At 41.0% G+C, this 18134-nt stretch overlaps 1 protein-coding gene across 2 annotated transcripts in view; it reads left to right on the top strand.

Moving 5' to 3' along the window:
* NKD1 (NKD inhibitor of Wnt signaling pathway 1) overlaps window positions 1–4649 on the top strand; it is a 179981-nt gene extending 175332 nt beyond the window's left edge. For both annotated transcript variants that reach the window (XM_075433871.1, XM_075433870.1), the window contains 2 exons: window positions 198–328; window positions 1086–4649. In XM_075433871.1, coding sequence (XP_075289986.1) covers window positions 198–328; window positions 1086–1660 — 706 coding nt within the window. In that variant the 3' untranslated portion in view covers window positions 1661–4649. The remainder of the gene's footprint in view (window positions 1–197; window positions 329–1085) is intronic.
* Window positions 4650–18134: the final 13485 nt, after the last annotated feature.

Raw genomic sequence — 18134 nt, 5'->3', positions numbered from 1 at the left:
AATTTATATGAGGGCAAAGAACAGTCTGTTCAGGCCTATCGACTTGGCAAATCCGGTCATCCAGAATTTCGAGCGTTTGTTGTTTCTTTGTGAGCAACTCCTGTCACTTCAAAGGGGCCATTAGTTGTTGGTTTGCAGATAGTGATAATAACTTTGAAGAAGTTCTGCTGAATTGTAATTTTGCTTCCTGCTGACAGATATCACCAGAATGAGAACAATCCAGAGCAAAGTGGGTGCTACCGTCATTGTGTTGATGAGAACATTGAAAGGAGAAACCACTATTTGGATCTTGCAGGAATAGAAAACTACACATCAAAGTTTGGGCCAGGTAATTTGGTAATTTATGTTGCAACCTTTTCGCCTTTTCTTTCTTCAGTTGCGTGTTCCACATCAGGGGCAGTGAATTGTGAACCTGTGTGACTTGTCTGTAGTGACTTACTGGAAGGAGTAGGACTGTGTGAATAGTGCAAGATAATTACTGGTGAAGGTGGTATCACAACGGAGTGGCTAATGAGCTGCAAGCCTGCTTTGAAGTGCTTGTTTGTGTAGCTAAACTTGGAGGTGAGCCTGGGAGAATAATCTTTACATCTAAATTATTAATCTATGGGTGATGTGAGGACTGATTTTTGGATGTTGGAGTTCGTTCCCAAGATGATACCAGCATGTATTTTGTATTCACTACTGCCCCAAAAATAGGAGAATGTGGGTTTGTACCTGGAATTTTGGCTTCTGTCCCCAAATGAAAGTGATTTGGATTTCCTCCCTTTCCCTGTCCTCTGCCAAGATTTTACTATTCCACTCACAGTTATTTTGGTGAATTTTGAATAGATGATGACCAAGAGATGGTAATGTAAAGACTTTTATACACACACACAAACTCTCACTCTTATATAGATATGTGTGCATATTTGTGTGTGTATTATTTACTAGTCAGAATTATTAAATGTAATTAAACTAGACAGCTATAATTGCGTTCACTTCCTTAGGAAAAATTCACTCTGCCAATAATGCTGTCACTGCCAACTGCATGCTACTAATTAAAACTTTGAAATACTAAATGACTAACTCAGCTTGTTATTTCCTAGGATCTCCTCCAGCAGCTCAAAAACATGACCCACCAAGCAGAGTTGTGAATCAGACTCGATCCCGTTCTCATGAACCTGAAACCTTCCATGCTCACCATCGGAAATCTCAAGTGGTGGATCCAAGCCACATCAATCTGGCTGAAAGTTCTTATGCCAAGATTGCAGAAATCCAACAGAGGCTCCGGAACCAGGACTCAAACAAGCACTTTGTGAGGTCTCCCAAGGCCCAGGGCAAAAACATTGCCCCTGTGCATCCTGGAAGGGCAGTTAGAAATAAACCTTTTCAAGGGGTGCCCATGCCAGTGGCTTCCCCAAGTGCACGGGTTGGCCAGAATCTCCCTTACCTTCCCTTGCAATCTCAACAGGTTCACAAGAAGCATAAGCAGAGGGCAAAGGAGAATCACCAAATGTGCAAAACCTTCCAGTCTCCAGGGACAGTTGTGGAAAAGGAACATGTGAGAGACCTGCCCACAGTCATTTTATATGAAGGCCAAGTTGGACAAATGATACAAAGACATGAACACCACCACCACCACGAGCACCACCACCACTACCATCACTTCTACCAGACATAGAAGAGATCCCACCAACATCCTCCAAGAATCATCCCGTATGAAGGAAATGCGTTCATGTGATACCAGAACTAAGGCATTACTATGATTAATATTATTGTTACTCCATTAATATTCAGCTAGCATTTATTTTAGAGGTTATATGGAACTCTTGAAACTCACCCTATTTATATGTTGTGGAACTGCATAGCTTACTTAAACACCTTGTGGGTTTGTTTTTTTTTTTTTTTTAAAGTGGCTTGTAAAACAGCAAACAGCCATAGCTTTTGAGCTGTGATTAAATACAGGTCGTCAACGCACTTCTTTACAAGTACTACTTCCATTGTAGTAGGAAAGATACTTCAAACACTATTGCAGACATCTAGCTTACCAGTCTGCTGTATGTCAGCTGATCGCACACAAGCCTTTTATCAGGGGAGCAATGTTCAAAGGGTTGGACTCCAGAGATACTCAGAATAACAGAAAATACAAACAGCTGCTACCTCTAGTATTATTCAGATTTTATTTTCTTTTTATTGATTGTAATGTGCTATGGGGGGGAGGGATTTTAATATACTGCATTCATGTAGGCGGTTTGTGTTCACATCCTTTCAAATTATCTGAAGATTACAAGGAAATACTAGCTATACTTGTCAACAGAGCTGCATTTGTATGACTTACACTTTATTTTCTTGGAGATTCTTCACTGACACAAGTACAATCTGTTATATACTGGGTAATATTTAAATATACTTCTTTTATTTTTGGTTTTTCTCTTGCTTACTCTCCATTTTGTTTGGGGTAACCATTTTAAAAGAGGAGGATGTGAAATGGGGTTTTCAAAACCATCACTAGACTTTAGTGCTTGGGCCATAAGTATCATTCATGGGGGTCTCAGAAGGAGAGGGGTTGTTTGGGGGGTTTGTTTTGTTTGAATCCACAGTTCTTTGTTTTAAGAAAGAATTGAGGAAAATATACTTTCTCACTTTAAATGTTGGCAAATATATATAAAATATAAATATATATATATAAATAAATATGCACACTCTCAGGTACATTTTGTTGTGTTTTAGAAATCTGTGGTTTGAATATTAACACTTTTTTTTTTTTTCCCCACAACAGTGACTTTTTAGAAACATATGTCGTGGTATTTTCTTAGATGCTCCAATTTAAATTTCCCCAGCACCTACCAATTTGTGCTCTCCCATTTTGGAGACAATTCAACATGTAAAAAAACCATCATTCACAATCTTTCTGGCCACTTCCACTTCTTCCGTATCAAAGGGCTTCCATTCCATGAGGGAGAATGAGACCATGCTCACAAAACCTTTCTGGCTGCTGAGAAATTTGGAGGTCAAAAGCAAATTGGAAAAGTGAAAAAAGGATCAGTACATTGAAGTTTTACTTTCTGTGGGGCCCAGATTTATAATGCATTCAGCTGGGTTTTGTACAGATGACCATTTTGCAGGTAGGAAGTGACTGAAGAAACACCTGTGTTGGTTTGGGAAATTTAAAGTAGAGAACTCCTCACGTAAAACCATAATTGTTCTATAAACATACTTGCTTTTGGTTTTAATGATTTTAAATGTTGTGGTATTTTGTCTATAGTATATATTGTAAAATGTAACTATCCCACATTGTTATAAGCCCTTTATGATTAGGGTGGTTTTTTTTTTTCTGACTAGAGTTTTGATCAGTCCAAAATGGGGTATTACCTTACCGCTGATCAGTTTTAGAGGCAGGTTGCCCCTTCTAAGAACACGGAGACATGAACTTTTAAAGAAAAGTGGAAAGCCTTGCCTTCTTGTGGAATTGGAATAGAATCACTACTTTGTGGTAATTAGGCCCATCTCTTGTCTCCTGAATCAGCAGTTGTTTAGACTTATTGTCCTTTTTAAGAAATCTGGTTTATTTTATTTTTTTAGCTGTCAACAGTGTGTTCTGTTAAATCTTACAAAATGTTTTTAAAATGTGTTTGATCTGTGTGACAACTTACTGTTCTGTTTATTTTTAAAATTCCTAAAGTCCAAAAATATTTATATGCAGAATTTTCTGTATTGAGAATATGAAAAGGCCACAAATTTGGTTAGTTACCACTGAGTTGTTCTAGTCTAAGCCTTTTTTTGCTGCTTGTGTATCATTCTTTTTCAATGTATATATAATTATGGACTGAAAAAAAAAAAAAGACATATGTCTAGTAGAAGGAATAAGCTTATTTATATTATAGTGTTAACAAAGTCTGATGTATTCAAGTGACTTACGTTATACCGCATGCAAACACACAAGTGTACATTCCATCTAAGAAGGGATGCCATGCTATTTGTTTTGAAGATGTAATTAAAGCTGTTCTCTTTTCGGTAAAGCATATGCCAGAAAGACTGCGAGGTGGGAATTGTTTCTTAGTCATTTTTTTTAGTGCAGGTTGTTGCTGGAAAACAGAAAACATTCTGGAAAACTAGAGTGCTTTCAGAAATGTGAGTTTTTCTGAGAAAGGGCAGCAAAGGGGCAGAAATGCTCTTTCACCCAAAGATATTTTGCTGGAAAAGATAACAGCACCAATAACAAAATCCTGCCTGATTGTGTGCAGTCCTAGCTGTGCCAAGTGAACTCTGAAAAGTAACATGGCTGACCATTTGTTACAACCTTGCATTGGTTTGTTTTGGTTTATTGTATTTGGTGATTCAAAAGACAAAATCTGCTTTGCTCTGATTCTGTGAAATACAAATACATTTTAATAACGTGGCATCCCTGTACTAAAACTTTACACCAGCCATGTATGAATATACAGTACCTAAATACTGTGTTGCAGTTGTGTTACGTGCATTAAGTGTGAATAGCATGTAGCACAGTTTCTTTTCACAGAACCTTAAATTTCCGTATCTTTTAAAAATGTTTGCTTTTCAGTATTTTGTATAGTAAATATAGATGGTTTTGACTAAATGCTTTATTTATTTAACAGCAAAAACTGTGCCAAGAGAACCCCCTGTTAATTAAAGTTTTACTAGTTCAGAAAGTATATTTCCTTCTTCTTGTTGTGGGTTTCAGGGGCTTATTGCAATTGCTGTCAGTGCTTGCAGATCCCACTGATGATAGAGCTTGCATTAACATTTTTGAGAACAGGAGCAGGCCATAAGGTATGGACTGGATATGCTTTGGTTTTATATTTGAACTATCACATTTCAGAGTTCAATTTCTTGTCCCCTACTATTAGACCTGTGTCGAGTAACTCATTTTTCAGCTTGTTATTAATTCTGAAAACCTTTTAAAAATATGTATAAATATATATTATTTTAAGTTGTTCAAGTCAAAATTTAAAATAGATTAGTCTCTGGTTAAACAAAACATTTAATTTCTAAGAAAAATAATTCAGAGTTAAGTATATTATTACTATTTAAAAGTAAGATGGAGTGGCACAAAGTAATCTCAGACTAAAACTCCAGCCTTTTCACTTACTTTTTCTGTTTTTACACAAAGCAATTCAGCAAAAATGAGCCAATCCTAAAGTTTGCACTATTTGCTGAAAAAATTTCAACTGAAAAAATTTGCTCAGCTCTACCAGCTACAGTTTTTGGGAAGCCGGGTTTTTGAAAAGAAGGATTGCTAAGCTCTCTTCACTACGTCATGACCACCTAATACAAAGTAAACTCAGCTAAGGATAGCAAAGTCAAGTCTATCCCAGTGAAATCTCTGGCAAGATTCGCACTGGCTTTAGGGTGCCTATGTTTCATTCCAGGAATGTGGGTTTGAAGTCTACATAATGTGCAAACAGTGCTTTCAGTATTTATTTTTTATGCATCTTACTGTTGATGGCTTTCTAGTAGCTAATATTAAATGGAATTTTTACTGTAAGAGATCAGGCTGGTAAGTTAATTAAGATTAGCAGCAAATACGGTACTTTATACTCAATGTCACTGGAGGACCTCAAGGCACTTCCAAATGTCTTTGAGACATCCACGTGTCACTTAGTCACTGTTAGAACTTAAGACCCAGTTCTGCCCTTGGATGATGAAGTAGAGGTTCTCCTGGCATATTGGCAGACCAGCCCCTTAAGGCCATACCAAATTAAAAAGCCACGTATATGACCTCTATAATTGCCTTCCTACTCTAGCCATCATGACCACAGAACAGCAAAGTATAGCTGGAGAAGTACCTTAAAGGGAGGGTGTGTATGTATACATACAGATGTATGCATGGGTGTGTATTTATATATGTGTGTCCTCTGGCAGATGCTAGTGAATGGCACAAGATGGATTCTGACAGAGGTGGTCTTTTATAAAGGGAGAAGTACTGTGTCTGCTCAACTGTCTAAAAGTTGCCACATAAATATACAGATATGATGAACGCTTATTGTTCTCCATATGCCATTGTGTACCTCAATTATCGAATGGCAGATTTCATTTGTATTCCAATTAACAGGAAAGTTGGGCCCCTTGGGGCCTAGATTATGCTTGAGAAAAATTCATCGTGCTAGAAAATTTTCAAAAACATTCACCATAACTTTTTGCCTGGAGTATAGGCAAGAATGTTCATGTTGGAAACGTGTCAGCTAATCAAATCTCACCTTTAATTACCTCAATGCAATTCATCAAGATCTGAAAATACATTTTCAAACACGACTTATTAATGGTTTTGCTGGGAACCGAGTTGTATTCAGCATTCTGTTAGTTGTCAGACTGCTTTTTTTTAAAAATGTACCAAGCAGAAACGTGTTTGAAAATCCATGAAATGAAAATTGAACTTAGTGTGTTTTCTAAATAGCTACTGGAAGAAGGATTTCTTTTCTGAGGTACTTAGCAGCAAAACCAGCCTCAATTTATCACATAATGATTTATTTTCTTTGTGTATTTGACAGAGGCTCAGCTGATTTGACTGGTTTGGGATTTTTTTGGCTGGTGTACATTTTAAATGAGTTCAAAATGGGTTAAAAGAAAGAGACGTAGAAAAGCAAATAACTCTATAGAAGTTATTCAGTAGACATTGAACTGCATCATTTGAAATTTGGTTTATAGTTATTAAATAATGAGGTTTTGAATTACGCTTTAATTTACTTTTGTATTTCTTTATAATTCTAGATAATTCGATCCTACTGAGCTAAAGTGATAGAAATCATATGGATTAGGTCTTCCAATTTCTTTGTTTTAAAATAGCGGGACTTACGGACTAATCAGATGGATTACTGTGAGGGCTAGAGCTGTGAAGAAAGGCTGGCAAGGGAAGGATGGAAAGATTTGGGAAGTGTAGGGATAGCACAGACCTGTCCAACAGAGGGGCAGGGGGAGACAGACAAGAGACGGGAAGATACTGTATGGAGAAGCTACATTCATATTAGTGTTTTGGATTTCTCAGTACTTCATAGAACGCTTTTCAGTGGGAAAGCTTGAAAGACTTTCTAGAAGAGGTCAATCTCCCGTGTGCAGTGGGAGGCGCAAGGGAGGAAGACTGTAGATAATCACACCCAGGGCTGTGGCAGAAGAAGAAATTATGCCCTGGTTTCACGAGTCCCTGTCCAAGCCGAGGGAAATTTTTTCAGAAGCAGAGGTGTTTCTACAGGTGTTTTCAGTATTCTTTAGAACATGTTTTGAATAGCAGCATCAGTTGTTTTTCTGTTTGATTACAAACATGCATAAGTTGGTCCAGTGTTGCCCACAGCTTCAATACCTGTCGTGGTTTTTTTCAACACTAGGCACTAACTATCCAATGGAAATCTACAGACACAGAGTATTATCTTTGTATCACTAGAAAAGGCAGACTGGACCTATCAGTTGTCTCATCAGCCTAGTATTTCAGGGTCTGAGAGCAGGAAGTTCCAGAAGTTTCGTTAGGATGTTGAAGACATAAGAGGCTTCATAAATTTGGCAATGGGCAAACATTAACAATGTCAGGCATACTGGTAATTATGTGTGCTGTGCTTTCTGCTTTTACGACACGCTTATGAAGTGGGATTTGTGTCTTCCTTTGAGTGCCTAGTCCGTATAGACAAAGCAGCTGTAATTGCTACCAGCTAATAGATGTACCGTTTTGGTGAGCCTGTACTTTGTGGATGAAGATGTAGGGTTCTGGTGCTGAGTTCTTGTTCTTGCACTTAATCCTTCCCATTCTGTTCTGCTCATGGAGTGTAGCACGTTGAGGCTTTGTGAATTTTCTGATGAAACACCTAACAAACTGGGCCAAACTTGTCTTCAGCTTCACAAATGGAAGCCAGAAGAGCCCCATGCATGTCTTGGAATTTGGACCTTCAAATGCCGTTTTCTATATAAGTCATCATTTTTTCTTGTACTAATTTCAGATATTTGATAAGCTCTTTTTATGGTTTACAAGTTTAAAAAGACAAATAAAACTTTGTAGATTGAAACGGTGGTTTGGAGGTTGTATTTTGTCTGTTCTCACTGGAGTTTTGTGAATGTCTTTTTCTGTGGGCTTTAGCTTAAACCTACAAAGTGGCTTTGGAGTGGGTGTTTATAGTTCTTTGCTTGCTTGTTCACAGGAGAAGGCTGTTGATAGATGAATAAAGTGCCACTTGAGGTTGTTAACAACCAGGGCTGGTAAGGCTAGTTCAACTAAGATAAACAGTGAAATGCTGCGGCAATTAGCGTTAAGGTCTCACTTGGCCAGTGCTGATTTTTAAAGTCATAGATACGGTGCTTTGTAGATACCCATGGCCGTGGGGTCTGGATCCATTTATTCCGTCCTTGCTCTCAGTGCTGTATGGACTCCTGTGTGGTGCGTGCCCAGGGCATCCTTGCATATTCAGCGTGGCATTAGGAAGTAGGAGTATGAAAACTGTAATGTTTCAGTTTGAAGTAATTAACCCTCTCACCCTGCAAGGAGTGGAAGGGAGGAAAAGCTCAATTAAATAGACTCTGAGTTTCCAGTAAGTGCAGAAGTATCAAGGGAAGCAAAAAAACAGCACTGTGAGCCTCACATTCCTCCTGTCTCGTTGCAGCCTTCTCAGGGAATATTTTTTACTTTTGATGTCTATAATCACAACTTCTTGCCGTTTGAGTACGCCATCTGTTAAGGCCATAGCCCTCAATGGCTCTGCGCATGTGACTTCCATGGGTTTCAATGGAAACTTTGTGCAGCTTTACTGGATCAGCAGATGTAAACAGAGGTACTTCAATTTACACTCGCTTGGAGTCAGGGCCTGGGGGCACTCGTAGCTCGCACTGATCAGGGACAGGTTTTTATAAGAATTTTCCTGGTCTAATAAAAGCATGCTAAAATCAGTTAATTTCAAGATTACAATCTTGACAGTTTAGGAGTCTGAAATACGGAGTCATTTTAGCTAGTGACTATGAATTGGAGGGGTAAGTCATAGTGTTTTCAGGAGTGGGGCAAGACTTCTGTACCTTACTCTGCTAAAAACATCATCACTGCAACACCTTTCCTTAGAATTGAATCATAAGTTCAGCATTCACATGATACTATGTGTCTGCTGATGTTTCTAACAATAGATGAAGTTTATTTTACTTAAAGCCTTTGTTCATATAGCTACTGCTTTTATTGCCCACAAATGTAAAGGAAGTCCTCTGACCAAAGAACTACTTCCCTCTGAGAGTGACGGAGCACTGGAACAGGCTGCCCAGGGAGGTTGTGGAGTCTCCTTCTCTGGAGATATTCAAGACCCGCCTGGACAAGGTCCTGTGCAGCCTGCTGTAGGTGACCCTGCTTCGGCAGGAGGGTTGGACTAGATGACCCACAGAGGTCCCTTCCAATCCCTACTATTCTGTGATTCTGTGACCTCACCATGAGCATCCTGCGTGCCCTGTTACCTATGTCCCCAAGGGTGTGCAGGATGGAGTCACTCCAAAGAAATGGTCCGAAGTTTCTGCTTCCGGCGCTTAAGAGGTGTGTTCACTATGTCTGTAACCCTGACAGAGAAAGCTAAGGAGTCAAAGTGATTCTGAGGCAAGTAGCTGTTCCTTTTCCTCAAGAGGGGCAACAATGTCTCCTGCTGCCGGATCACTCCCGTCAGTGCCAGTACACTGGGTTTCTGTGGATGCTCAGGGGCACGGAACAAGTGGATGCTCATACTCAGTAAGGTCTTACACTCCAAAATGCTCTTCCGTCCCTTTAGTCAGTGATAGGAACCGTTTGGAAAGATGTCACCGGGAAAAGAACGAGACAATTTTTTTGCTGTTGACTCTCTGCTGTGCCCTTTCATGGGTTTAAAATCCACTTATCTGAAAGTGTGCAGTTACATTTTGTCCTTTTTCGTCATTTAAATGCATCTTCTTGATCTGAAGAAATAAAAGCAATTTAAAAAATTAGAGATTTTGTTTTCGTATGTGCTGCCAAGTCTGATACTGCAAAGTAACTGCTGAATTGGCACAAGCGGTTTGAGAGAGCCAGCAGATTTAGGAAGGGAGAAGATAAACCTTATTATGTTTCTTTGCCAAAGGAGAAAAGGAACGATATTGACTTAAATGTGGGAAATTTAAAAGGGGCCATATGTTCTCACTTTGTGCTTTGTTTCTAATAGATAGACAGAAATCTTTGAAGTGTGGATTGGCACAGTAGGGTGCATGCTTCTGTAGAGAAAAGATGCTAAATGGGGAGGATGTGAGGGGGCACATGAAACTCTATTAGCCATGCAACAGCAAAGAGAGAAAGGCAAATCCAATGATAATGTACATCTGTTTCAGGGAATTTATAAGCTTTGAACATTTTTTATGTGCAGATAAGTGGATCCTTTTCTTACCATAACTTAGAACTTCAAAGCAGATTGTGTGGATAATGCAAATTGCTGAAATATGAGATTTTCCTATAAAGAGGTTTCCAAAAAAGAAAAAAAAAAAGAATTAAGGCTAATTGATGCCACAGTCTTTTATGTACAGTGTAAAAACTCTACAAAAATTGATTTTTATGAACTAAGAAATTGACGAAAAAATATTGAAGTCTGCTGTTTGCATTCAGGGACTGTAGTTTGAAACTGAGGTTCTGTGAATTAAACATTTGTCTCCGATATCACTTCAGCAATATTGTAACATAAATTAAGTTAAGTAGCCAAGCTGTAATTGTATCAAAGTCCACCATGTCGTAGGAATGTAAAACTCATGAGTGTGGCATGATACGCAGCACCTGATGTTAACATCGCTGTTGAGGTAGTGAAGCTGGAATTTGTAGGATATGAGAAAAAAAAAGATTACAAGAGGCAAAAACTAATGGGGGGGGAGGCAGGGAGTGGAGGACACTGATAGGAGGAAATCCTGAGAGCTGGTGAATACGTAACTTCTTAACTGGTTAGAAGAATTATTCTCTGTCGGAACCAGGGGGGTTACGGCCGGGCTTGGGGATGCTGGCTGTGTTCCAGCAGGGAGATCTGAATGTCCCAGCTGAAAGCACAAAGCTATGACATCCTGTGTGAGAAATGGCACAAGCGAAGGGCTTTTGAAGACTCTCATTTATTGCATGTACTGCTGAGGTGCGTTCCCTTCCTCTATTGGCAGCCGCAGACTATAAAGCCAGCTTTGTACTTCTCCCCGCTGTAGCTGCTGGGCCCAGGGGTGCTAACGCTGGTCCCGCTGCTGAAGGTGTAGGCAACCAGAAGTGGGAGCTCACGTCTCGTCGCTGAGCCGTTGCTCAAGTTTGGTTTCGGCTGCCAGCTTGGCATCTTGAGTAGATGTTCCTTTCCTGCGCGTCAGTCTGAACAGCCCATCGCAGCCTCAGTCAGGGATTATTTTATTTACAAGGGCTCGGTCACCGTCTGTCATGGCAGGAGATCTTCTGGGGAAAGTGCCAGGCCTCGATACCCTGAAATAAGCTGTATGCTTTCATACTTTTGCCATGTGTTTTCATGTCCAGGGCTTGTTCCTCTGCCCCAAACCCGCCTCAGCTGAGGTAGCCTCCACGGAACCTTCCGGAAAGACACCTGCAGACAGAAAGGCCACCTCAGCTGAGGCGGGAAGCGGCAGTTGCTGCCACCACAGCCCTTGGGCAGCACCAGCTCTGCCACTTCACCTCACGACGGCCGTGACTCCAAGTGCCTCCCCCTTCACGCCGAAAGGTATGACTGCCCTCAAAAGGGTGGACTTTTTTTCGGCATTTGGGCTCTGGAGGGCGGCCCTGTCACAGGAGGAGTGTTGTGAAGCTGCCGGATCCGGCCCAGCATGGTGGTGTCTTCCTAACCGCAACTGAACAAAACTCCTGTGAGGTAATGAAACAATTTACCTCATGATCTGGGGATTTGGGCCAGAACTCGCTGGTTTAGGCGATCAGCAAGGGCTCTGCCATTTAGACAGCCTTACCGGGTGCTGTTTGGGTTGATTAATCAGGCAAGAGGCTGGCCTCCAGCAGCAATGGCACCCTCCTGCCACCCTCCCCGGGCTGATGGGGGCCCTCTGCCAGCGCCGCTCCATCTCTCCAGGCTTGCGGTGCACCCGTAAGCCGAGGCCACGCTGGCAGAGGGTTAATACTTGAGGCAGTCTCTTCTCTATTATTTACGACCGTACCCCAACAGCAGGGGAAGGGCAGTAGGCAGCGATGTTGAAAAGAACATCTGTATGCCATCAGACTAAAGATAGAAACATGAAGCATGCGGGCTAATTAAGTTCCCAAGTGGCAGCGTACAAAGTGTACAGACCAAACAGAACAGCGCCTTCTGCTTGTTTTGATCAACTCTGTTTCTATCACTTTGATGAAAATAACCACTTGATTTGTCACTCCCCATGGCTGCCCGGGGATGCCCCGCGCCCTCAGGCAGTCTCGCTCTGTCGATGCCGCCCTCATGGCGAGCGGCACAGCCCGGACATGGAGCCATTTCATAACCAGGGAGTGACTGAGGCTGCTGTTGTCTGCAAGTGGGGCCAGTCGGCAGCACTGAGTGTCAACAAAAAAGAGTTTGAAAAATGTTCAGAACATTTGAATTTACTTTCCTGTGGTTTTTTTTCCCCAGCCAGCTACAATATTAGACACTTTCACCCTAAATAGAGTGAAGTGTCATGCTCTGACCAGCTCAGCACAACAGTATAGACTTTAGTTTTTTATTTTGCCTTCTGTGATGTCTTTCAGTCATTACTTTCTTCCTTCAGGGCCCCCAGCTGACTCCTGGTTAGTTCAGTCAGCTTGCTCCCGAACCAGTTTGTAGCTCCGGTAACTTTTGATGTAGACTGCATATGAGCCAAAAACCCTTTTTTGTTTTCAGAGTTCTCAATAGAAAATTACCTTAACGATAAACATCAAGAAAAAAAATAATCTGAAAATCATCTTCCACGTGGAAGATGAATTAGTGATGTTTTGAAGTCTCTTACGCTTCAAGAGGAGGCAGAAGGGATGCTTTGGGGCCATAATCCAGTGAACTGCTCTAGCAAGTTCAAGAGAGAAAGGCTTGGCTCAACTGTAGTTCTGCAGCAGGTAATAAGTTGTAAAGCTGAAGGGCTGTGACAGGTTTGAATTCTTGGCTTGTAATGATGCTCAGATAGAGACTGAAAGATGAAAATGCTCAGTGTGAAGAGATGCTCTTTCTTTCTTCTAAGTGTAATAGCCAGCTCTAAGTTTGCATCACTAAGCTGCTTCAATTAGAAGCATAGGGCTGACTTAAAATTTTCTTTTATTCCAGCACAGCTTCCAGTGAACTCTGGAATTTAAATTTAACTCTATTTTAATTCCAGATTTAATGTCTCAGCTGAAATCTCAAGTTTTCGGAAGGCGGTACCATTGATGGCTACTTCATTCCTGATATCATTAAGTTACGATGAGAGATACACACACACACACACACACACTTTTGTTTTACTGTGACCTTTTTTTCTAAGTGTTCCTGGTTTAATCTTTTAATGGTCCCATTTTTCGTTCTCTAAGTGCTCAGCCCACACTTGTTTAACACTGCAGTCCACAGTAATGGACTCCTTGCAGGAATTATGAATCAACAAAGCTACATCTTCATGCACAGGAGACCTGACGTGCTGTAAGCTGTAAGGCCTCACGGTGTCATATGGAACCTATTATCAAGGCTGCTGTGCTGTTGATGAATAAAAACAAAATTGACTGCTATTCTTTACAGTAAGAGCCTAAATTGCTCGTGTATTTTATCATGATTGAGTTCCTTATCTCTGCTGATAGAGGGTTAGACCCAGTTAAGTCCTTAATAATTTTGTTTGATATAGTGGTACTTCAATCAGCAGTAAGAGCATCAGCTCTAACTTGCTGTATTGGCGACTTACCGTAGATATTTTTTTTCCTTCTTCCTTTTTCACTTACTGCTGAAGGAGTTTACGTATCTAGTTCCTGCTTCTGAGCTCCTCAGGTAAGGAGACTAGTGTATAGATAATATTTTTAGATGAGAGGTGTAATAGTTCAAAGAGTGATAGCACTTCTTAGGTCTTCAACAGTACACAAACTGATTTCCTTCCTTAACTGCAACAATAAGTGCAATTGGGGAAAGATAAATAAGAGTCTGACATTTCAGTGGTACTATACACTACAACTGTAGTGCCAAGCAAAAATTACAACATACCCCTTGTTTTCTAGAAGGTTTCAGAGATGTTGGGAAGATTTGACAGAAGTGTTCGGGTTACTGCTGTGTAGTGCTTGTTATCTGCCACTGTGGAGGAAACAGACCAGTTTTCTTAAGCAGGGTTTACAGCTATATGAGATCAGTTAATTAGGCTAGTACTGAACTGGTTTATTTATGAAATTTCCAGAGATCACAATGCCTCAAAAAGGTCCCAAATCTGCACTAAATAAATATTACCAAAATGGGCAATGCTAGCAGGTACTTTAGCTTAGCATTACAGTTCTGACAGCAGCCAGTGCTGCATGCGTTTAAGGGGTGGGATAAAAACCTGAGTTTTGAGAAGTTACTTCCCAAGGCTGCTCAGCAGTCAGCTTGTCTTGAGGCCTGCAGCAATCAGGCGATCCTGTCCTTTCCAAAACTCCCCGTCCCTTGTGCTAGGTGATGGTTCTCGCTAGTACAATTCTGATGATTCTTCTTGCCCTTATTGACTGCACAGTATTTAGTCTTCTGCTTTTGTATGTGGTTGTATTTTAATCTTCTAATAGGAGGTGGGATTTCAGGGAGGGAGGGGGGGATTGCTATTTCTCTTGGGAAGCTACGGAGTGTGCTCAAGCAAGACTTTGGGGTGTCAGAGGGTCCTGGCAGGGCTGCAAGGAGGCTGTGAGGAGCGCAGGAGCAGCAGAAGCTGCAGCTAGCGTCGGGGGTCTGCAAACCCTGTGGGCTGCCGCTCAGAAAGTCCTGGGGCTGCCTGAGATCACTCCTGGAAATAAGGCCCATTCAGATTGGGAAAGTTCCCTAAGCTGAACACATTGATACTGGTGGAGAAGTGTACTGCTGCTGCTACAGACAAAGGAGTAGTTTGTCTTGGGATGTAGGCATCTTAAACTGACATAACTGCTGCTTGAGAATTTAATTGGCTTCCTTCACCTTTCCATCTCTAGTCCGCTGCTACACAGCTTTTACAAAACTAAAAAGGGCTTCTTGCAGCTGAGTTGGTACTGACAACTATTTCTTTAAGAATAGGCTAATGCTTAATGAGAATATTTGTGGTGCTTTGTGACTTGACCAGGCCTTATTTCAGGCTCAAGAGAAAAAGAGGATAAAAATGGCTTATAGATGGTGTGCTTTTCAGTGTTTGGCCTGGGGAACAAAGGGAGCACGCAGGATTTTACCTGGCTAATCCTTATGCCTCCAAACAATTTTTTTAAACATCTGATACATAGCCTGAAAAAGGTGCTGTGGTGTGGTACCTGGGAACTAGCAGCAAGGGGGGCAGAGGGGAGGTGAATGCGATGCTGCTAAACAGTTCTCAATAGTGTACGACCTTCAGGCACAGCAGAGCGCTGAATTGTTGTGATATTTCTGTTGCTATAAGTGATACAAATACCACTGTGAACATTTTTTTCTATTAAACTTTTTAATCCTGGCAGTCTGGGCCAGCTAATAACAGTAGCAAAACCAGAAAGATTCACATGTGTCTTAGAGATCAACAGACAGTCTTCTAAGGTAGACAGAGTCAGTGCTTTGGCAAGGAGGGAATCTCGCTGAAATAATGTTGAAAGCAGAGAGCAGAATAACAACGAGTGTCAGGAGCACTGAGTCTATGGAATTGAATGCAGAGGGCAACAGTGACAGACACTGAACTCCAAAAGGCAGAAATAAAAAGGTTAAGTCACATACACAACTTCATACAGTCAGAAGGTGCTGCAGAAATCTGCCGAACCTGTCAAAAAAATCCTGTACTAACATTGGTATTTTTAGGCAATATCATTCTTCTCAAAATCCGCATTAATGTGTTTTTTTCCTGAGACTCAAAATATCTGCTGGAAAACCTCTTCCATTCTTCAGCAAGTGCCTGTCAGCCAGGAGGAAAGGACTGGTGCTCTGAGGCTTCCATTTTCAAACCTGGCATGTTTCAAGAGCCACCTATGAAAACTCAGTGCTCTTTGATCAGAGGCATGTATTTTTTTTCGTTGGCTCTAGTAGCCCAGATAATTGTCCAGATAATTTTTCCTGTTTAGTTGTTATAAGGTCTAGACTGCACTACAGAAAGAAGCATTTTTAAGCACATTGTGTGTGTCTCTCTCTTTTTTTTTTGACCTAATGGGTATTTTGTTTATATAGGCAGAAAGAACACAATGTAACCATATGCTGAACCATCTTTTAGTCTTGGTACCTACAAATTTGCTCCTTCTCCTATTCAGTAGTGGTAGCAAAGACAGGAACTGTAGCATAAAACAGGCTCAGCTGTTTGTTTTGCTTTAACCACTTGAGAGACATAAATTATCTTTCAGGTGTCTTCAGTGTTATGAGGTCCATTGAGAGTCTACAGGTTTGGATTTTTCGTTTGGATTGACCTGTGTGAGTAATTTGCTCTTTGATTTTAGTTCATATTTAGCTTGGTTTCTGCATCTTTCAATGTAAGCTGCAAACCATATCCATTAGTGGAGAAGGGCTTTCTCAAAACCTAGGCTTCATAAAAGGTTTATTTGGTGCAAGCTTAACTGGATAATGGTTGTTTGCTGTTTAATGGACATGGGCGAACAAGGATTTTCTCTTGGCTCCCTGCACACTGAGCCAGATGAGATGGTACATTGTGAGCTAAGCTACTTGGTTTTCATCCACACGCAATCACATCTGTGAACTTTTGCAAAGCCATCTTCACACCCCTACTCATTCACTTCTTTCAGAGGCAGGCATCAACATGGTTTATGTCAAACTTAATTTTCCAGGTCAGTCAGAACTTCCCAGGTTTGAATAAAATAAAAGCAAGGTCAACAAGCTGTTAAACCTCTCTGTACCAATGCTTAGTTGTCTGCCAGAATTAGTATCACCTGCACTCCACTGGGTAATAAGAGCGGGCCAACAGCCAGGTAGGTGCCACCTGGGCAGTAGAGTAATAGAGGGCCCTGGGGAAACTTCCATGGTAGTGGAGGGCAGTTACAGGATTGGACACACAAAACCCCGTCCAAACTTCCAGTAAAATCAAGTGGCATCTTTCCTTTGACTCTGACAGAAGCTGGATCAGGCCTCCCACGAATTGTAAGGAATAGTTGTATTAATCCACTGCTATGTAGCTGTGAGAATCCTGCATCTCCTTCACTGGGATGACGGTGCAAGGCTAAATCGCCATGGATATTTGATTGCATTCTGGCTCAGGTAGCAGTAAGAGCATTACCAGGCAGCATTTTATCTGAGTGCTCTCCCCAGTACTCACAACAAATCTCAACTTCTTGAAACTCCAATGATTAAATGTTTTACAGACCCCTGCAACATCAGAGGACTGTGAAATAGGCATGGCTGCTTTCAATGTGATCTCATAGGGATCTGATTACCATTTTGGCTCTCTTCTCACAGTCATTCAAGTGGACCTTCAAGGAAGTGTAACCCTTTCATTTTCAGTCTTTCTTGGTATGCAAAACACTTGCTCAAGGGTAAAAGCCTTGAGTACAAACCCTGTAACACTGGAGCCAAATAGTCAAACTGATAATATTTGTGCTGGTTTTTAAGCGCAATGCAGCAAGAAATGAGGTAAAGTAGCTATACATATTGTTTTGGAAAATTTCAGGCCCTAAACTGAAAATAAAAGGTCTCTCTACAGCAGAAAGTCTGGGCTAAACACATTCCTGCTGAATCAGTTGTGGAAAATGTTTGACATATGTTCTTGTGTTGGCACCAATTATTTATAAAGTTCTGTTTGAAAGGATTAGCTGACACTACAGTATGTGCAGTGTCTACTCGCATCCAGTTGCTTAAAATGTAGTCCCTGTAGATTAACAGCGTGACCAAGGTTTTCATTCCCCTCCTTTTGGAGTAGGCACATTACAAATGCACATCAAATGAGCTCTATTCTGACTTACAGTCTAGGCATGTTCCTGACAAACCACATCTGATGAAGAGTCTTAAAGAGATAGCACAAGCAACACTGCCGGCAGCAAAACAATAAAAGGGCTGGCCTCTTCCACCAATGAAGGGAGACTGGTTAATCAAAGGATTTTGTACCACGGAGAGGAACTGTGCGCTTTACATTGAAGCAATGCAGCC

The sequence above is a fragment of the Opisthocomus hoazin genome, chromosome 12 (assembly GCF_030867145.1).
Source record: "Opisthocomus hoazin isolate bOpiHoa1 chromosome 12, bOpiHoa1.hap1, whole genome shotgun sequence".
Lineage (NCBI taxonomy): Eukaryota > Metazoa > Chordata > Aves > Opisthocomiformes > Opisthocomidae > Opisthocomus > Opisthocomus hoazin.
Note: the sequence above shows the minus strand (reverse complement) of the source record. Positions and strands in the feature narration are given on the sequence as shown.